We start from the raw sequence: 22,634 nt of genomic DNA on the forward strand, positions 1-22,634 counted from the left end.
TACTCAACTCGAAAAATTTTTTCGCATCAAAAATTGAAAATTTTCATAAGGGGTTACCCTTTGTTAAAAAAATGCCAAAAAAATAAAATGTGAAATTTTAAATATTTCTTTTAATTGTACGAATCGTCTTCGAATTTCGAAATGCGGAATGCTAGAAAATTCGAAAAAATGAAGGAGTTACAGCGTTTTTGGCCTTGAAAACGACCTTCAAATGTTCGTCCAAAAAAAAATTGGTATTTGCAATGTTTTTTATGGAAAAGTTTACAGTGTTGGTTCATGCAGCACCACTACGGAAAGAGATTTTCTTCAGGAATACAACGGTGCCCTCAGAATTTTGGAACTCGCAAAACTAAAGATGTTACAGCAATTTCAAACTCACCTTGATTTTTTTTAGTATTTTTCGAACATTAATTATGCGATTTTGAGCTTGTTTTTCGAAGAAACAACATAGGAGTTGCACTTATCCGAATTTTTTGCCATAATCTCCAATACTGTGTACTCAACTCGAAAAATTTTTTCGCATCAAAAATTTAAAATTTTCATAAGGGTTATGGCCTTTGTTAAAAAAATGCCAAAAAAATAAAATGTGAAATTTTAAATATTTCTTTTAATTGTATGAATCGTATTCGAATTTCGAACTGCGGAATGCTAGAAAATTTTCGAAATTCGAAAAAATGAAGGAGTTACAGCGTTTTTGGCCTTGAAAACGACCTTTAAATGTTCGTCCAAAAATAAATTGTTTTTTGCAATGTTTTTTATGGAAAACTTGTCAGTGTTGCTTCATGTAGCACCACTACGGAAAGAGATTTTCTTCACGAATCCAACGGTGCCCTCAGAATTTTGGAACTCGCAAAATTAAAGATGTTACAGCAATTTCAAACTCACCTTGATTTTTTTAGTATTTTTCGAATATTAATTATGCGATTTTGAGCTTGTTTTTCGAAGAAACAACATAGGAGTTGCACTTATCCGAATTTTTTGCCATAATCTTTAATACTGAGTACTCAACTCGAAAAATTTTTTCGCATCAAAAATTGAAAATTTTCATAAGGGGGTAGCCTTTGTTAAAAAAATGCCAAAAAAATAAAATGTGAAATTTTAAATATTTCTTTTAATTGCACGAATCGTCTTCGAATTTCGAACTGCGGAATGCTAGAAAATTTTCGAAATTCGAAAAAATGAAGGAGTTACAGCGTTTTTGGCCTTGAAAACGACCTTCAAATGTTCGTCCAAAAATAAATTGTTTTTTTTCAATGTTTTTTATGGAAAACTTTACAGTGTTGCTTCATGTAGCACCACTACGGAAAGAGATTTTCTTCACGAATCCAACGGTGCCCTCAGAATTTTGGAACTCGCAAAATTAAAGATGTTACAGCAATTTCAAACTCACCTTGATTTTTTAGTATTTTTCGAATATTAATTATGCGATTTTGAGCTTGTTTTTTGAAGAAACAACATAGGAGTTGCACTTATCCGAATTTTTTGCCATAATCTTCAATACTGTGTACTCAACTCGAAAAATTTTTTCGCATCAAAAATTGAAAATTTTCATAAGGGGGTAGCCTTTGTTAAAAAAATGCCAAAAAAATAAAATATGAAATTTTAAATATTTCTTTTAATTGTACGAATCGTCTTCGAATTTCGAACTGCGGAATGCTGGAAAATTTTCGAAATTCGAAAAAATTAAGGAGTTACAGCGTTTTTGGTATTTTTACATGCAGTGATTACCCCTAATAGTTTTCCCACTTTGATTCATTTTACTTCCCTCGTAGAAAAATAATCAATGAATAAACACAACGTAAGAGAAAGAGATAACAGTGTAACGAAGTGCTTGAATGCGTTTTACATTTACAATGCAAGAAAACAAAAACGCATAAAATGACCATAACTAAATTGTAAAAAATTTTACATCAACAGTCTGTAGCCAGCTGCACCAAGTGTAAGCACGCGATTTCTCTCACAAATTTGCTAAAATGAATATACAAGGGCAAACATTTGTCGGCTGGGTTTTAAACGCCTTAATCGGTTTTTCGATATTACAAGGCCTTGAGGCCAAACGAATTCTAAGCGTCTTTCCCTCACCTTCTGTTTCCCATCTATTGATACACATGGCAGTGGCGGATACTTTGGCCAATGATGGTCATGATGTCACTGTTATAGCTACCATACCGAATCGTTTTACAAAGTCCAAGGTCAAGTATCTGCATATCGAGGGGCCCATGTTTGATCATGGCTTTGCCAATCATATGATCAATAATCCCTCACATGTTTATGTGAAATTTGCCCACACAGTTGATCAAGTGCTGGATATGGCCAATGCCACCATGAATAATCGCAAAATGTTGCAATTCCTGCATGACAACAAGGCAGGAGATTTTGATTTGGTGATTCTGGGTTATTTCATGAATGATTTTATGTTGGGTTTGGGAGCGCATTTTCAATGTCCCATTGTGCTATCGTTTATGGTGCAACCGATCTTTCCGACTAACAAGGTGATTGGCAACCCGGCTGAGGCATCTTATGTAAGCAGTTTATTTGCCGGTTTCAAACAACCCATGGACTTTTGGCAAAGAGTTATAAATTATCTATCCATAGCATTGGAGTATTATGTGCTAAGCCCAGTTATGGACTCAAAGGTTCGGGATATGTATAGGTAAGTGGAGATTTACTATTTAAAATAAAAATTACAAAAAAAATTTTGTAAATAAAACTAAAATTATAAAACAAATTTAAATTAAATATTACAAAATGTACTTACCAACCTTGATGGGCAACCATAATAAAAAAGCATTTAATTATATTTTATATAAAAATTTCTTTATTTCATGATATTGATCATATTTTAACTTGTTTTTATAGAAAGTTTTCAAATTTTCACACTTTTGCTTACTTAAGATAAGAAATTTTCTACAAAGTCTAATAGTGGTTATCAACAATCCCTAATTGCAATTCAGCCGGTGTGTTTTGACTGCTATGCTTGTCTGACCGTAAACATGGTCACAGTCGTTTCTTATCACCATATGAGTGACGAAAAATATGCCGGTTGATCAACACACTTCCTTACACAAAATACGAGGGCGGGCTTAGAAATTGTCAGGGAACAGCAACTTTAGAATTATCTTTTTATAAAATTTTTCCCTCAATGTCTATGGAATTTGACCTTTTGACGACATTTTCTGAAAAAGAAAAGAATTTTGATAAAATTTTCTATTAAAATAAAATTTTGATAATTTCTTTAATAAAATTTAAAATTTTGACAACATTTTCATTAAAATCAAAAATTGCCTGTTTTTTTTTGGGCTACTCTATTTTGGTTGGATTTGTTTGTCCAGCTGAAACCAATAGGCTTTGATTTTGCTTGTATTTAGAAAAGAAACAAAATACTAATAACAAGTAATAGCGTGCTAAGTTCGGCCGGGCCGAATCTTATATACCCTCCATCAAGGTTCGCATCTGTCGAGTTCTTTGCGCAGTATCTCTTTTAAGGCAAACAAAAAATAATGAATAAGGACGGAGGAGGAGCTATATATAGGAGTTATAGTCCGATTCGGGAGATCGGTTTAAATGGGGGCTGTATCAAGCTATAGATCGATTCAGAATATATTGCACACGTACGTTAAAGGCCATGGGAGAAGCTGTTGTACAAAATTTGTGCCAAATCGTATGAGAATTGCGCTCTCTAGAGGCTCAAGAAGTCAAGATCCATGATCTGTTTATATGGCAGCTATATCAGGTTATAAACCGATTCGAACTATACTTAACACAGTTGTTGGAAGTGACATCCGAACGCTACGTGCAAAATTTCAGTCAAATCGGATAAGAATTACGCCTGCTAAAAGCTCAAGAAGTCAAGACCCAAGATCGGTTTTTATGGCAGCTATATCAGGTTATGAATCGATTTAAACCATTCTTAACACAGTTCTTGGAAGTGATATCAGAATACTACATGCAAAATTTCAGTCAAATCGGACGAGAATTGCGCCCTCTAGAGGCTCAAGAAGTCAAGACCCAAGATCGGTTTATATGGCAACTATATCAGATTATGTACCGATTTGAACCATACTTAGCACAGTTGTTGGAAGTGTTATCAGAACACTACGTTCTAAATTTCAGTCAAATCGGACGAGAATTGCGCCCTCTAGAGGCTCAAAAAGTCAAGGCCCAAGATCGGTTTATATGGCAGCTATATCAGGTTATGTACCGATTTGAACCATACTTCGCAAAAATAATAGAAGTGATACCAAAACACCAGGTGCGAAATTACAGCCAAATCGGATAAAAATTGCGCCTTCTAAAAGCTCAAGAAGTCAAGACCCAAGATCGGTTTATATGGCAGCTATATCAGGTTATGAACCGATTTAAACCATTCTTAACAAAGTTGTTGGAAGTGATATCAGAACACTACGTGCAAAATTTCAGTCAAATCGGATGAGAATTGCGTCATCTAGAGGCTCAAAAAGTCAAGACCCCGGATCGGTTTATATGGCAGCTATACCAGGATATGAATCGATTTCAACCATATTCGGCACAGTTGTTGAAGATCAAAACAAAACACGTCAAGCAAAATTTCAGCTAAATCGGTTGGTAAATGCGCCCTCTAGTGACTCAAGAAGTCAAGACCCCGGATCGGTTTATATGGCAGCTATACCAGGATATGGATCGATTTCAACCATATTTGGCACAGTTGTTGAAGGTCAAAATAAAACACGTCAAGCAAAATTTCAGTCAAATCGGATGAGAATTGCGTCATCTAGAGGCTCAAAAATTCAAGACCCCGGATCGGTTTATATGGCAGCTATACCAGGATATGAATCGATTTCAACCATATTCGGCACAGTTGTTGAAGGTCAAAACAAAACACCTCATGCAAAATTTCAGCAAAATCGGGTAGTAATTGCGCTCTCTAGTGGCTCAAGAAGTCAAGACCCCAGTTCGGTTTATATGGCAGCTACACCAGGATATGGATCGATTTCAACCATATTCGGCACAGTGGTTGAAGATCAAAACAAAACATCTCATGCAAAATTTCAGCTAAATCGGTTGGTAATTGCGCCCTCTAGTGACTCAAGAAGTCAAGACCCCAAATCGGTTTATATGGCAGCTAAATCAGGTTATGGACCGATTTCAACCATTAACACAGTTGTTGGAAGTCATAATAGAACAAAAATCGGACAAAAATTACGATCGATTAAGACCGTACTAACCACAGTCGTTAGAAGCCATAACAAAACTCGACATGCAAATTTCAGCCAAACCGGTCAAAATTTACAGCCTGTAAGGACTCAAGAAGTCAAATCGGGAGATCGGTTTATATAGGAGCTATATCCAAATCTGAACCGATATGGCCCATTTACAATCCCCATTGATTGATTTCCAGAGGCTGCCTTTACGCGTTCGACCACTTTCGTGATTTGGACAGACGGACGGGCGGACATGGCCAGGTGGATTCAACACGCCAAGACGATCAACGATATATATACTTTACTAGCCGAACCGGGCCCGCTCCGCTGCGCCTTCTTTAACTCTCTAATATCTTTTTAGGGTGGGGGCACTTTGCCCTGAATGTGGATATCGAATTCGTGCCACTGTAGCCTATGTCCGATGTGTAACGCTGAACGCCTGCGTTCGAATCCTGGCGAGAACATCGAGAAAATTTTAAAGCGGTGGCTATCCCCTTTTAATGCTGGTGATATTTGCGAGGTACAAAGCCAGGCATGGCAATATAAATTCTTCCCAAAGAAGTGTCGCACTGCGGCACGCCGTTCTGACTTGGCTATAAACAAAGGTCCCTTTTACTCCACTCTCAAATGAGTTTGAGTTTGAGTCCTATCTTACCACTTTGGTAAATATTTCCTGTTTACGGGATATTTCGGGGGTGGAACCCGGACACTTGGCAAAATTTAAATTTGGTCATGAACATTCCATTGAGGAACAGGGGCAAACTTTTTACATATCAATGAGTGCTGTCCGATTCAATTTTTTTTTAAGCTCAATGGTAAAGGGCCTCCTTTTAATAGCCGAGTCCGAACGGCGTGCCGCAGTGCGACACCTCTTTGTGGAGAAGTTTTTACTGGCTGCCATACCAAATTGTGCAGTACCTCGCAAATGTCGCCAGCATTAGGAAGAGATATCCACCGCTGAAAATTTGCATGAGGTTCTCGCCAAGATTCGAACCCAGGCGTTCAGCGTCATAGGCGGACATGCTTACCTGTGCGCTACGATGGCCTATGTAAATGTACTTTAAGGGCCTAAACACTTGTCCCATGTGATCCACTTTTAAATACATTTTATATGAGCCCTATATTGGCATGATCGGTTACTAAGTTCTTTTTGAGGGTGCGGTGTACCCCAGAGTTTTTGTCTCGAAATTGAGTATCAATTTCCTGAAAATCAATCAATTTCCACCCCAAATAGCATTAATATAATAAGGAGGTATTTTGGGGTGGGGCGGCTCCCCAACCAAATGGCTTTTCAATTGGTTATCAAAATCGCCTTTTTCTCTCAAGCACTTTTCGTTTGAGCTCTAAATTGTCGTGATTGGACTATACATCCTTTCGGCGGATTTTGGGCGTCCCCCGAGTCACCTGACCCCAACAATGGAAACCATGTTGTGTTTTTGGAGACTGTAAAAGTGCAAAAAAATTTCGAGCGAATCGCATTACTAATGGGAGAGATCTGTTGTTTTTAAAAACTAGGTTAGGTTAGGTTAGGTAAGAGTGGCAGTCCTTTACAGGCTCACTTAGACAGTTTTAAGTCCATTGTGATACCACAGTAGCGACGGACCAAGGCTTCTGGCGGAAATCGAACCCACGACCCCTGCACTGGTAATCCAAGCACGCTATCAACTCGGCTCAATTGGGCGCCCGAGTGCTTTTATGGAGAAGAATGGCACCTCAGACATTTCGACTCGTATATGGATATCAATTGGATATCAAATTTGTATTCGGATATCAAATTCGTTTTCTACTCTCAAATACCTTTCATTTGAGTCCCATATTGTCATAATGGGTCAATTAACCTATTTGACGTATTTTTATGAAGAAAAACGCCATCTAGACTTGAACGCCAATTTTAATGTAGTAGTCGTAATGTACTCCCAAACACCTTTCATTTGAGTGTCATATAGACATGGTCGGCTAATACGCCTATTAAGGGGTATTTGGGGGTGGGGCGAACTCCCATTACTTGGACCTAATTTTTTTATGGATATTTGTAATCTACTGCTGAATACTTTTTATTTGAGTCCCATATTGGAATGAACTTCGAATACATCTGTTTTGTGTTTGGACGGCCTTATCTTTCAATTCAACATGCCTATGGCCAACAAAAAAGAAGTTTCATCACATTATCTTTATTTTTAAAGACTGTAGCGAGATTTTAACAGACGGACGGACAGAAGGGCTGACGAAGCTAGATCGTCTTAGTAGTTTTGAAGGATCCAGTATATACATGGCCCTTAAAATATTGCTTAGATATCCCAGTATTCTAAAAAGTTGAGAAAGTTCCACACAATTCAATTCTTGACATTCGGAACGCACCTCGTACATTAGGTTTGAAAAATCTCTTATATATGCGGGCCAGTTGGCAATTGAACTTAGCCTCAATAGCAAATTATATTTCCCTGCTATAAATATAATCGCTTAAATTAGAACTGAAAACAGTGATAAAACAAGAGCAGATTGCAAACACTTTTCAAAATAAATTTGAGGAAAACTTTCCCTCAACAGTCTGTTTCAATAACATCGAGTGCAAGCATATAAAATACGCGATTGTTTAGTTTTAAGCCCTCAAAATGAACAACCAAAGGCTAAGGGGTATCGTTTGTATGCTGTTAACCATAGTCAGCTGCTCCTTCATACACCGTGTTGATACAAGTCGAATACTTGGGGTATTCACCACTCCCCCCATTTCACATTTGCTGATACATATGGCTGTGGCCGAAACCTTGGCCAATGATGGCCATGATGTCACTGTCATAGCAGTCAATCCAAATCCCTTGAAGAAATCAAAGGTCAAATATATTCATATTGAAGATCCCAGCTTTAATCAGGAATATGCCAAAGCAATGGTCAATAATCCAGACTCAAAAATTTATGTGAAAATTGCCCAAGCTGCTTCAGTGATCACTGACATGGCCAATGTGACACTGCATAATCCAAAAATGTTCGGGTTTCTGCGAGATCATAAGGCGGGGGATTTTGATTTGCTGATTTTTGGTTATTTTCTCAATGATTTTTTGTTGGGTTTGGGAGGCCATTTTCAATGTCCCATTGTGATTTCGTTTATGTTGCAACCGATATTTTTGCTTAATCCAATGATTGGAAATCCAGCGGAAGCTTCTAATGTGCCCAATTTATTTACCGGCTACAAACAGCCCCTGAACTTTTGGCAAAGAGTTGATAATTTCTTATATACAACCTTTGAATATCATGTGTTTGCTCCAATAATGGCATGGAAGATGGAGGAGATGTACAGGTAAGTCGGAGGCATACATTTTCAAAAAAAAATGTGTATAAAATGTAAGAGAAATTTTTAAGAAATTAAATTTGAAAAAGAATTTTATAAAAGTCGATTTGGCGGCGTCTGTCTGTCCGTCTGCTGAAAGCACTCCCTATTTCGATCGATTTAACGGATAAATTTTAATCAAAATTTACATGGTGATTTGTTATGATTTCCAATATCCTTGCCAGGTATGATTTTATCCAATCCATAATCCTATGTAGCCTCATTTCAAACATAGCTTTCAAATTTATATAGTGGCCTGCCATACAAATCAAACTTTCGATTCATCTTCCTAAGCTCAAGAGGTCTAAATGCCTATCCAAATATGATACAATTTTGCCTATGGACTCTGGTTATGGTCTTCCTAAGGGAACCAATCTTCCACAGAACTTGTCGATTGCCATCCATGGTGGAGGGTACGTTAAGAAACGATCCAACCGAGCTTAATTAATTTAAAAAATTTTTTTATCACACATTATTATACCCACCACCGAAGGATGGGGGTATATTCATTTTGTCATTCCGTTTGCAACACATGGAAATATCCATTTCCGACCCTATAAAGTATATAAATTCTTGATCAGCGTAAAAATCTAAGACGATCTAGCCATGTCCGTCCGTCTGTCCGTCTGTCTGTTGAAATCACGCTACAGTCTTTAAAAATAGTGATATTGAGCTGAAATTTTGCACAGATTCTTTTTTTATCCATAAGCAGGTTAAGTTCGAAGATGGGCTATATCGGACTATATCTTGATATAGCCCCCATATAGACCGATCCGCCGATTTAGGGTCTTAGGCCCATAAAAGCCTCATTTATTATCCGATTTTGTTGAAATTTGGGACAGTGAGTTGTGTAAGGCCCTTCGACATCCTTCGTCAATTTGGCTCAGATCGGTCCAGATTTGGATATAGCTGCCATATAGACCGATCCTCCGATTTAGGGTCTAAGGCCCATAAAAGCGACATTTATGGTCCGATTTTGCTGAAATTTGGGACAGTGAGTTGTCTTAGGCCCTTTGATATGTTTCTTTAATTTGGTCCAGATCGGTTCAGATTTGGATATAGCTGCCATATAGACCGATCCTCCGGTTTAGGGTCTTAGGCCCACAAAAGCCACATTTATTATCCGATTTTGATGAAATTTGGGACAGTGAGATGTGTTAGATCCTTTGACATATTTCTTCAATTTGGTCCAGATCGATTCAGATTTGGATATAGCTGCCATATAGACCGATCCTCCGGTTTAGGGTCTTAGGCCCACAAAAGCCACATTTATTATCCGATTTTGATGAAATTCGGGACAGTGAATTGTGTAAGGCCCATCGACATCCTTCGTCAATTTGGCTCAGATCGGTCTAGATTTGGATATAGCTGCCATACAGACCGATCCTCCGATTTATGGTGTAAGGCCCATAAAAGCCACATTCATTATCCGATTTTGCTGAAATTTGGGACAGTGAGATGTGTTAGGCCCTTTGACATATTTCTTCAATTTGGTCCAGATCGGTTCAGATTTGGATATAGCCCCCATATAGACCGATCCGCCGATTTAGGGTCTTAGGCCCATAAAAGCCTCATTTATTATCCGATTTTGTTGAAATTTGGGACAGTGAGTTGTGTAAGGCCCTTCGACATCCTTTGTCAATTTGGCTCAGATCGGTCCAGATTTGGATATAGGTGCCATATAGACCGATCCTCCGATTTAGGGTCTAAGGCCCATAAAAGCGACATTTATGGTCCGATTTGGCTGAAATTTGGGACAGTGAGTTGTCTTAGGCCCTTTGATATGTTTCTTTAATTTGGTCCAGATCGGTTCAGATTTGGATATAGCTGCCATATAGACCGATCCTCCGGTTTAGGGTCTTAGGCCCACAAAAGCCACATTTATTATCCGATTTTGATGAAATTCGGGGCAGTGAATTGTGTGAGGCCCGTCGACATCCTTCGTTAATTTGGCTCAGATCGGTCTAGATTTGGATATAGCTGCCATATAGATCGATCCTCCGATTTATGGTGTAAGGCCCATAAAAGCCACATTCATTATCCGATTTTGCTGAAATTTGGGACAGTGAGATGTGTTAGGCCCTTTGACATATTTCTTCAATTTGGTCGAGATCGGTTCAAATTTGGATATAGCTGCCATATAGACCGATTTCTTGATTTATGGTTTTGGGCCCGTAAAATGCTCATTTATTGCCCGATGTCCCCGAAATTTGGAACAGTGTGTTAAGTAAAGCCCCTTGACATACTTCTGCAATATCGCACAGATCGGTCCAGATTTGGATATAGCTGCCATGTAGACCGATATCTCGATTTAAGGTCTTGGCCCCATAAAAGGAGCATTTATAATCCGATTTCACTGAAATTTGACACAGTGACTTATGTTCGGCTTTTCGACATCCGTGTCGTATATAATTCAGATCGGTATGAGGTATATGAGTATAAGGTATGAAATTTTCACCGAATTTTGATGAAAGGTGGTTTACATATATACCCGAGGTGGTGGGTATCCAAAGTTCAGCCCGGCCGAACCTAACGCCTTTTTACTTGTTTTTACTTTTGTTTATTTATTCACTTTTTTTTAATATTTTTCATATCGTTAACAATTTGCCAGTAAATGTTGTAACAATTTCTTCCCAATCACTTGGGTGAGATCTCATATGAAAATTCCTCCATTAGTACGCATGTCACGTACGTGTGATTATCATTAGGGGCCGCTGTTATCAGAAAAAGAGTTGAAATTTGTTAAATTACATACCAGCACATGTATATGCTTGTTATTCGATTTTTTTTTTTTTTTTGCGTAGCAGAGGGGATGGCATCTCGTACCTTGCCAATGAAAGAAGAAGGACAAGGAGGATTGACTGAATTTGAAAAAATGGAAAATGAAAAGAGATATAAAATGAAATTTAAATAAAACAAGGTAAAGCGTGCTAAGTTCGGCCGAGCCGATTCTTATTTACCTTGCAGCTTGGATCGCATTTGTCAAGTTCAACGAATTATTTTGTCAAATATATAACAGACTAGCCGAACCGGGCTCGCTCCGCTGCGCCTTCTTTAACTCTCTAATATCTTTTTAGGGTGGGGACACTTCGCCCTGAATCGTATACGTGGCCTTTGAAGCTTAACGAGTTCGAATTCGGGCAAGAACATCGGACAAAGCGGTGGTTATCCCCTCTTAATATTGGCAACATTTGCGAGGTACAATGCCTTGCATGTTCATTTAAAATTTTCCCCAAAGCGATATCGCACTGCTGGACGATGTTCGAACTCGGCTATAAAAAAAGGTCCCTTATCATTGAGTTTAAACTTGAATCGGAAAGCACTCATAGATGTGTGAGAAGATTACTGCCGCTCGGTTCCCTGTGTTTTTAAAAATTAGGATAATGAGAAGTGTTTTTCAAAGGAGGGATGGCACCTCAAACATTTCGACTTAAATATGGAAATCAAATTCGTGCTGTACTTCCAAATTCCTTTAAATTGAGCCTCCTATTGCCACCATCGGTAAATATGAACCGTTTGGAGGGTGTTTTGGGGCTGGGGCACCAAGAGGCACTTTGCACTGAAAATAAATATCAAATTCATTCTTCATTTCCAACGGTAATGAAGTTCAGTTTAGAGGGTGCTTTAGGGCGTATCCCAAAACACTTGGCTCCAAAATTGAATATCAAATTCGTTTTCTACTCTCAAATACCTTTAATTTGAGTCCCATATGGTCATAATGGGTTAATTAACCTATTTGTGGTATTTTTAAGAGGAAAAGCGCCACCTAGACTTGAAAGCAAATTTTAATGCCATATTCGTAATCTACTCCCAAATATCTTTCATTTGAGTCCCATATAGCCATGGTCGGCTAAAATGCTCATTTGGGGGTATTTGGGGGTGGGCGACCTTCCATTACTTGCACCTAATGTTTTATGCCATATTTGTAATCGTCCGCCTAATACTTTTCTTTTGAGTCCCATATTGATATGAGCTTCGAATATATCTGTTTCGACGAGTTTTGGGATTGCGAGGGCCCGCTGGGTACTTGGACCCAAATTTGAATACCATATTAGTTTTATGGTGTCCAATATCTTTCATTTGATACAGTTATTATGCCCATCGGACCACTTTCGGATATGGGTGGCGTTTTTGGGGTTAGGGGGAGGGTCGGCCTCCTACCGATATCTAAAAATTATATAGCCTATGTTTCCTTCCAGACAAACGTACACAATCTATGAACATTTTAAGAAAATCTGTTCAGCCAAGTATCATATAGTCATAATGGATGTAATGGCGTTTTTGAGGGGTGGCGTGACCCCCTATACTTCGATTTGATTTTGTATGCCAGATTCGAAATCTACTCCCGAATACCTTTCATTTGAGCCCCATATTGAAATGAACATTCAGTATGTCTGTTTGGGGGAATTTCGGGGGAGTTTTGGGGTTGTTGTGGCCTGATGGGTACTTAGACTTAAATTTTAATACCATATCCGTATTCTACTCTCCAATATTTTTCATTTGATAACTATATTGTCCCGATCGGTCCACTTCTTACTTTTGATTATGTTTTTGGCATAAGGGGGAGGGTCCATCCCCTTTCCGATATCGAAAAATTATAAAGCCTTTGTCTCCTCACAGACCAACCTACACAATATGCGAAAATTTCGAGAAAATCGGTTCTGCCGTTTTTCAGTCTGTACGGAACAAACAAACCGAGTCCTATATATCCGTGATTGGCTAATGTGCCCATTTTGTGCGTTTTTGTGGGGGTGTGGGAGAAATAATGATCTGCGACCCCATTAAGTATATATGTTCTGGATCGTCTCGACATTCTGATTCGATCTAGTCATGTCCGTCCGTCTGTCGAAATCACCATAGAGGTCGAACGCGTAAAGCTAGCCGCTTCAATTTTTGTACAGATACTTAATATTGATGTAGATCGTTGGGAATTGCAAATGGACCATATCGATTTAGATTTAGATATATCTCCCATATGAACTGATCTCCAGATTTGACTTCTTAATCCCCTGGAAGCCGCAATTTTTGTCCGATTCGGCTAAAATTTTGCGTGTAGTGTTCTACTATGATTTCCACCATCTATAACCTGATATATCTACCATATAAACTTATCTCACGATTTGACTTCTTGAGCCCCAGGAAGCTGCAATATTTGTCCGATCTGGATGAAAGTTGGCATGTAGTAGTCTGTTATGACTTTCAACCACTGTGTCGAGTATGGTTCAAATCGGTCTCTAACCTGATATGGCTCCCATCAGGGACGTTGCCAGGATTATGTTTTCGGGGGGGAGGGCACCTCACATTTCTTCAAAATAAAATTTAAAATTTGGTGAAGATACCTAATTTTTTTTTCAATTGTGGTAGCTATTGAGTACCGGAACTGACACATCGGCGGTGACATTTGATCATAAAGTCAGAGCTGAATTTTACACTCATTGCCAACACAGTGCACATATTTTTTGGAAGTTGTATTAATGCCTTCGAAAGCTAGACAACGGCAACTGCTGTTGCTGCTGCTCCGTGTGCCCGGGTTTGCATTAAGGACGAAAAATGCCCAAAAATAGAGCTGCCTTAGAAAAATTCTAGCTCGTGTATGGAAAGAGGTATCGTAACGAAGTTTGGATTGGCATAAAGTAGACGACTGAAACCATTTACAACAACTGTGAAGTCTGAATCAGTCTACGACCTGATATAGCTCCCATATAAACCGATCTCAAGATTTGACATTTTGATCCCCTGGAAGTCACAAATTTCATCCGATTGGGCTGCAATTTTGCAAATAATGTTCTTTTATGACATCCAACAACTGTGTCCGAGTACAGTCCAAATCGGTCTATAACCTGATATTTCTCCTATATAAACCGATCTTTAATTTGAATTCTTGAGCCCTTACTAACCGCAATTTTTGTCCGATTTGATTGAAATTTTGCATGTGGTGTTTTGTTATGACTTGACCAACTACTGTGTCAAGTACGGTCCATATCAGTGTAGAACCTAATATAGCTCTCATATAAACCGGCCTCTCGATTATCTTTATTAGGTTCCTAGAAGCTTTAATTTTTTCTGGTTTGTCAGAGTTTGGTATGTAGAATCAAATTATGCCCTTAACTTAAAGTTAGTTTGAATATATTTTTATCAGAATCCATGGTGGTGGGTTCCAAAGATTCGGACCGGCCGAGCCTAGCACGTTTTTACTTGTTTTTAGTTTGTTTTAATTTGTAATTCCTTTTGATTATTTGTTCCCATATTAAATTATTAAATTATTAAATTTTAAATTGTTTTGTTTTGTTTTGTTTTGTTTTGTTTTGTTTTGTTTTGTTTTGTTTTGTTTTGTTTTGTTTTGTTTTGTTTTGTTTTGTTTTGTTTTGTTTTGTTTTGTTTTGTTTTGTTTTGTTTTGTTTTGTTTTGTTTTGTTTTGTTTTGTTTTGTTTTGTTTTGTTTTGTTTTGTTTTGTTTTGTTTTGTTTTGTTTTGTTTTGTTTTGTTTTGTTTTGTTTTGTTTTGTTTTGTTTTGTTTTGTTTTGTTTTGTTTTGTTTTGTTTTGTTTTGTTTTGTTTTGTTTTGTTTTGTTTTGTTTTGTTTTGTTTTGTTTTGTTTTGTTTTGTTTTGTTTTGTTTTGTTTTGTTTTGTTTTGTTTTGTTTCGTTTTTTTTTCTTAATTTTAACATTAATTCACTTTGCTTGCTATGCCCATGGTCCGCTTAGAATTGACTTACCCAACCCCTTTTGATTATTTTTATACCTCTCTAATTTCATATTTATTAACACTTGATTTTCGACAATTGTTTATATGTACATATGATTACATTTTTTATACGTACTGCTAGTATCAACCCATTTTCTCCTTGGACTCTAATTCATTTCATTATTTTAATTGAAAAAGTGTACAAATCTTAAGTAAATATTTAATTAAATCAGTTCTTCAATGAGACAGCTATAGAGCTACCTTCTCCTGTATCGAACAAATCGACCATCCACACCCCGAAATAAAACACAAACAAAAACAAATAAAACCCAATTTGAATTATGGCCATTCATGCGGTTGGCTTTTGGAGGTGTTAATGCGACAAGAGTAAGAAGAGTAGGTGGTTTTAGGGCAGCCAGCCCCCCCAAGGGGTGGGTAGTGCGTCTTGGATACTCAATTTGAAGCATTGAGCTGAGCGAAGTACGTGATTTCAATCTTTAATTGATTTCTATTATCGCCATATGCAAATTAATGACAAGTTCGATAAACGAAATGTTAATTAACTCAATGGCATGGATGGTTCATGATTTCCATTAATTGGTGGAATCAATAGAGTCAACATTTTTGGGGACGTGGATGGCGCCAAGAGTTTTGTGTATGCATGAATACTCAAAGCACTTAAGAAGAAATTTATACGCTGTAAGGTTTTGGAAGGCAGACTTAAAGTCTTTGCTTGATTTAGTTAAAAGAAATGAGATGAATGTCTCTTTATTCCATGTGGGAAGATAAAATTAGCCCCATACACATCCTTCTGGGGGATCATTTCTTTTTTTGGCTTGTCAAAATGCCTTTTTCTCTAACCACATGTCTTGAATTTCAATAAAAGCTGGATTGGTGACCCTCTTTAGTAAATTTGCTCTGCTGCCTTCGAAAGCTGAGTAGTTTCCCGGAATATATTCCACACTTAAGCTTCTCTAGACAGGTCCAGTATATCTTTTCACCTATTACCCCCGTCAAAAAATTTTGCTCTCATAGACAAAATTTACAAATATTGACAAACACTGTTGGCTGATTGTTTGAGGTTTATGTCCCTGCTACTAAAGGGTGATTTTTTTGAGGTTAGGATTTTCATGCATTAGTATTTGACAGATCACGTGGGATTTCAGACATGGTGTCAAAGAGAAAGATGCTCAGTATGCTTTGACATTTCATCATGAATAGACTTACTAACGAGCAACGCTTGCAAATCATTGAATTTTATTACCAAAATCAGTGTTCGGTTCGAAATGTGTTCATTCACCGTAACGTTGCGTCCAACAGCATCTTTGAAAAAATACGGTCCAATGATTCCACCAGCGTACAAACCACACCAAACAGTGCATTTTTCGGGATGCATGGGCAGTTCTTGAACGGCTTTTGGTTGCTCTTCACTCCAAATGCGGCAATTTTGCTTATTTACGTAGCCATTCAACCAGAAATGAGCCTCATCGCTGAACAAAATTTGTCAAAATTTGAACACATTTCGAACCGAACACTGATTTTGGTAATAAAATTCAATGATTTGCAAGCGTTGCTCGTTAGTAAGTCTATTCATGATGAAATGTCAAAGCATACTGAGCATCTTTCTCTTTGACACCATGTCTGAAATCCCACGTGATCTGTCAAATACTAATGCATGAAAATCCTAACCTCAAAAAAATCACCCTTTACAACAGTGTCTGTGCTATTATAGCATAATATATGCAAATTTAGAACAGCAGTCTTACAGCTAAAAAAGTGCGAAAGATAAAAAAATTTTTGCTTTAAAAATTTGGTTTTTTGTTTAGGTAAGACAAGTGAGACTCCATTTTAGCAGCTTATTTTGCTTTTTGAATTGTATTTTCTAAAGATGCGTTATACGTTCATGGTGTTAGTGGAGATTTTCTTTCATTATCTGAAAATTTGTGGAGTGATAAAAGTAGTTGCAACAAATACACATACCTAATGTATTTGAGAATCGCATGGAGGGCAGTGATTTCTTATTCTTCTTTTCCAATTTACAGTTTAGTTTGTATCAGCCTTAAGCCTAGTACGGACTTCATTCGCAGCGTATTAAATTATTGCGATATCCGACGGACTCTATTCTTCGCCAGAACACAAACAAAAGTCAAACAACAACCCAAAACAAAAACAACAGCTTTGAAGTAGAGTAGATTGGTGACCATTCGCTATTAGTTGAAGCCAAGTTCATACTGATGCAGCGACATAACGTTACTATTTTGCTCATTTGCATCACTTCTACAGAATGTGTTCACATTTTCTACGTCACAATTTTCTTATAATACGTTTTGACAGTTGTACGGACGAAAACTCGCGTCAGTACTAGGTTTTAAACCTGAATTCAACTGGTGATACATATCATCAGGGCCTGGCGAATTAAAGGAGTCGAAACTTCTCATCGACCAAAGGATTTTCCGCTCAGACACAATTTACCTAATAGCCACCGACGATTACATACCAGTGACAACCTTATCTGGCTCCACGTTGTTCGTTGGAGAATTTCCCGGGAAATGTGTATCAAAGAGTAGTTTTAGTGTTTCCTTACTATACATTGGCCATACATTCTCTGACTTCTGATAATAGCCCACCGTAATAAGTCTCGAGGAAAGAATCTTCCTTAGTCTAGAGGCCTCAGAGATGTATCTTCCACGGAACTGCAAAATAGGTCTCGAGGAAAGAATCTTCCTTAGTCTAAAGGCTTCAGATGTTTTCTCCACTAAACTGCAGAATTCTACCCAGGATTTTTTCTGAGCTTTTCCAAGCTTGCCCTTATACTTTCCAAGTAAAAAGGCATAAAATGAAGAAAGTTGGCACCGCAGTAACCCAAACAAACAAAGGATAATGATGTTTTTTTGAACTGAGCAAGCAGAAAAAGAGCACAACCACCTCCCGACAGACAAAAATTACATTTTACAGGACACTGATACCACCCGAGCTGTTATATGGCTCCGCAGCATGGGTACTTGCGAAAGCAGATGAAGCAGTACTTGGAGTGTTTGAGAGAAAAGTCCTTCTTTGATTGAAATTATAAGCGTCGTATGAACTACGAGCTGTATGACGACGAAGGCATAGTTAAACGCATCAAAATACAACGTTTGCCTTGGCTAGCTCATGTTGTCAGAATAGATGATGAAGCTCCAGCAAAGAAGTCTATTGAAGGCGACCTTAAAAAAAAATGCGAAAGGGGGAAGACTAAAACTCCGATGGGTTGACCAAGTGGAGAGCGACATCTCGAAACTGGGTGTGAAGAAGCTCAGAATATCGAGGTGCTTAGCCATCTATCCATCATTCAGCTGGAGAAATACTATTCTGTAATGGTCAATTATAGTAAAATAAGGGTAATCTCAGTACATTTTTCCAATAAAAAGGATAGTTTCATTAGCCTTTTCCCATGAGAAGGGTAGTTTTTGTCTCATTTTCCAATGAGAAGGGCATTTTTAGTAACCCTTTCCAATGAATAGGATGCTTTAAATACCTCTTTTGTGTACCTTTTCCAGTCTTAAATAGGTCAAGCTGTAATCCATCGCCTACTTCAAAATGCAAATTTGCAAATTTTGCCCGATTCAAGTTTAAGCTCAATGATAAGGGGCCTCCTTTTTATAGCAGACTCAGGTGCCGCAGTGCGACACCTCTTTGAAGAAAAGTTTTACATGGCAGAGTACCTCACAAATGTTGCCAGTATTAGGAGTGGAAAACCACCGCTGAAATTTTTTTTTTCTGATGGTCTCGCCAGGCGTTCAGTGTCATAGCCGGACATGCTAACCTCTGCGCTACGGTGGCCTCTACCGCCTACTTCATCTTTGCTGTTCTTTAGCTGAGCAGCTGCTACACTAAACTCATTCTGTCTAAGCTCGGAGGGGTGGCGATATAACAAAGTATATATCAAAGCACACTATCTGTATCAGTTACTAGATTTTCGTCTTTGTTGCTGAAAGAGGATTTACCTGATCCTAAGCCCTCGGATTGATTTTTAGTTTCTAGACCTAATTCTGAACATTTCTAGACCTAATTCTGAACATCTTCTTGTTTCAGTTTTGTTGTGTCTCCGAACTATCGCACTTCCTCTAATTTGGTATTTTCCTCATTATTTTTTGCGGCTGACTGAAAATTCCTGAAAATTCAATAAGTATTGATTTTTAATTCTTTAGGTTTATTTTTAGTTTTACTTTTTATAGAAGCATTCATATAGACTTCGAAGAACGAGGATGTTGTACACCTAATTGTGACAAAACTTTTATCTAATCCATAGACTATCGTAAAAAAGTTACGGGCGTATTCACAAAACTCAATAAAGCCTTAAATTGGGTTTATTTCGCATTTCTTTAAAGGAAATCTGTCAAATAAAACTATTTCAAATCTATATAAGTTTTGTGAATACCGGTGCTAACCTTTTCACATTGAAGATTTTGAAACATACAATAAAACCCCCACATATCTCATTAAACAGATTTATCCATATTTTCTAAGCCCCACCCACAACTATTCTCACCTACAACACAAAAATACAAACACTTGACACAATACAACATTCCATCTCCATATCGATATCAAGGACTCATTAATATTTCCCATAAATCAATGGATTTTATGGCAATAAAATAAATCCACAAGCAATGTCGGTTTTTCTACCGACGGCAATTGTTATTGCGAATATCATCGTAATTAGACAATGCCAAATCAGGCTCCTCCATAGCTGTCTTTTTTTTACTGTCGATGAGTTGTTGTTTCTTTTTTTTCTCATTTTCTCATTACAATGTTTAAGGCACATATACAAACACAAAACAGCAGAGCACAATTATGACGCTCCATGTATACAAACAAAAAAAAAAAGCAAATCAAACAAAACAAAAAGAAAAACGTAACTCCTGCATCAAAGCAGGAGGATTGAGGATTTTTGAGTGTGTGACTGTGTTTGTGCAGCAAAAAGGGGCACGTACAACATTCCATATTTGGCTATAGACAAGAAATGACTGATTGTGTGTTGGTTAGTGGGTTGTTAATGCACCCACAAGCAGACAACAATGTGCCATAGACTCTGTTCAAATGTCAGGGTATGGCAATAAAACTCAAAGAAAGAAATCTCTTTGTATGTGTCTTCCGAACTCTCTTTGAGAGTTTTTCCTTCCTTCATGCAAGCTAAGAGAAATTGCTCTGGAATAACTCACTCATAATGAGTATTTCCCCTTTTGTGTATTATCGTGCTGGTAAATACTTTGCTCTCTCATACTTAAATGTTCATTACCTCAATGTGATAATTAATTAGGGAGAGCGCGATGAAGAGGGCATTGAGTTGTTGTGTGTGAAAGTAGAGAGGAGAGTTTGGAAAATATCCAAGTATTAAGGCAGTGTTGTCAATTTGGATGGATTTTCTTTTAAAATTATTTATAGACAGAAGTTTGAAGAGTTAGATGCTGTACAAGTATGACAGTTTCTGGGCTATATTGTTAGGTACGTAGAATGGAATAAAAATAATACCCAGGCAGAGGGTACACTCTTTCAATCCCAAGGGAGAGGGTACTTTAAGTACCCTATCCCAAGGGAGAGGGTAGTTTAAGTACCCTATCCCAAGGGAGAGGGTAGTTTAAGTACCCTATCCCAAGAGGGAGGGTAGTTTAAGTACCCTTTCCCAAGGGAGAGGGTAGTTTAAGTACCCTATCCCGAGAGAGACAGTAGTTTAAGTACCCTAACCCAAGGGAGAGGGTAGTTTAAGTACCCTATCCCAAGGGAGAGGGTAGTTTAAGTACCCTATCCCAAGTGAGAGGGTAGTTTAAGTACCCTATCCCAAGGGAGAGGGTAGTTTAAGTACCCTATCCCAAGGGAGAGGGTAGTTTAAGTACCCTATCCCAGGGGAGAGGGTAGTTTAAGTACCCTATCCCAAGGGAGAGGGTAGTTTAAGTACCCTATCCCAAGGGAGAGGGTAGTTTAAGTACCCTATCCCAAGGGAGAGGGTAGTTTAAGTACCCTATCCCAAGGGAGAGGGTAGTTTAAGTAACCTATCCTAAGGGAGAGGGTAGTTTAAGTACCCTATCCCAAGGGAGAGGGTTGTTCAAGTACCCTATGGTAGTTTCGGAATCCAAGTCTTTAGCACATTTGCCCAATGGAAAGTTACAATACATGTAGTACTCATTCCTTTTGAAGGAAGGGGGTAGATTTGATAACTATCCCAAGGGAGGGCTCTAGTACCTTTTCACAAAGTTATAAGGGTAGTTGCGGAACCCAAGGCGAATGGCATATTCTGCACCTTTTTTAAAGCCAAAGAGTCGATTTTAAAGCTTTCGCAAATAAAAGTGTTGATTAAGTACCCTTTCCCAAATGAAAGTGTACATTAAGCGCCTTCCCTCCTATGACTAGGAAAGATTTCCTAATTTTTCGCAAGGATAAGAGTAGATTTAGCAACCTATCCAAAGGAAAAGGGAAAATGAAGTTCCCTTTCCGAAACCCTTTCCCTTTGGAATACTTTTCCATGGCAATGGATAGGTTTTGTACACTTTTCCAAGGAAAAGGGTAGATTTTGCATTTTTTTTTAAGGCGAAGGGTAGGAATTTCTGCCCTTTCCCAATAGAAAGGGTAGATATATTACCCTTCCCCAAAGAAAAGGCTAGATATAGTACGCTTTTCTAAGGGATATGGTGATTTTAATACCTTTTCTCAGGGGATTTCGTAGATTTACTACCATTTCATAAGGGACATCTTTCTTTGGTATCCTTTTCGAAGGAATGTGGTGGTTTTGGACTATTCCCAAGGGATAGCCTGGTTTTATTACCCTTTCACAAGGGATATGGTGGTGTTTGTACCTTTTTCCAAGGGATATCGTGATTTTAGAACTTCATCGTAAGGAATAAAGTGGTTTTAGTACTCATTCTCAAAGGATATCATGGATTCATTCCCTTTTCAAAGGACATTGTGGTTTAAATACCTATCTCCAAGAGATATTATGGTTTAGCACAAAGGGATATCGTTATTGTTCTACCATTTTCTAGGGGATATCTTGGTTTTAGTACCATTTTCAAGGGGATATCTTGGTTTTAGTACTTTTTGGACCCTGTCCCAGTGATGTCATGTTTTGAGTACTCCTCCTGAGAGATTTCGTGGCATACGTACCTTTTTTCCAAGGCATATCGTGGTTTTAGTACCTTTTCCAAGGGATATCGCTGTCCTATCAACTTTACCAAGGAATATCGTGGTTTTAGTACTCTATCTCAAGATATGTCGTGGTTTTAGTACCCTTTCCCAAAAGATATCGTGGTTTTAGTACCCATTTGCAAGTGATATTGTGGTTTTACTTCCCTTTCCCAAGGGATATCGTGGTATTTATTACCCTTTCCCAAAGGATATCGTGGTTTTAATACCCTTTCCCAAGGTATATCGTGGTTTTGGTACCATTTATTGGTTGTAGCACCCGTTCGA

The 22,634-nt window shown here is 38.0% G+C and overlaps 1 protein-coding gene across 2 annotated transcripts in view; it reads left to right on the forward strand.

Moving 5' to 3' along the window:
• The first annotated feature begins 1,897 nt into the window (after window positions 1-1,897).
• The window catches only part of LOC106085137 (UDP-glycosyltransferase UGT5), a 51,640-nt gene continuing 30,903 nt past the window's right edge, over window positions 1,898-22,634 (forward strand). Inside the window, exon 1 of one of the 2 annotated variants that reach the window (XM_013249192.2) lies at window positions 1,898-2,653. In XM_013249192.2, the coding sequence (XP_013104646.2) occupies window positions 1,974-2,653 (680 nt within the window). In that variant the 5' untranslated portion in view covers window positions 1,898-1,973. Of the gene's footprint in view, window positions 2,654-7,730; window positions 8,476-22,634 lie in introns of those variants that run through there. The other variant, XM_013249191.2, reaches the window with a different exon arrangement.

The sequence above is a fragment of the Stomoxys calcitrans genome, chromosome 4, assembly GCF_963082655.1.
Source record: "Stomoxys calcitrans chromosome 4, idStoCalc2.1, whole genome shotgun sequence".
NCBI lineage: Eukaryota > Metazoa > Arthropoda > Insecta > Diptera > Muscidae > Stomoxys > Stomoxys calcitrans.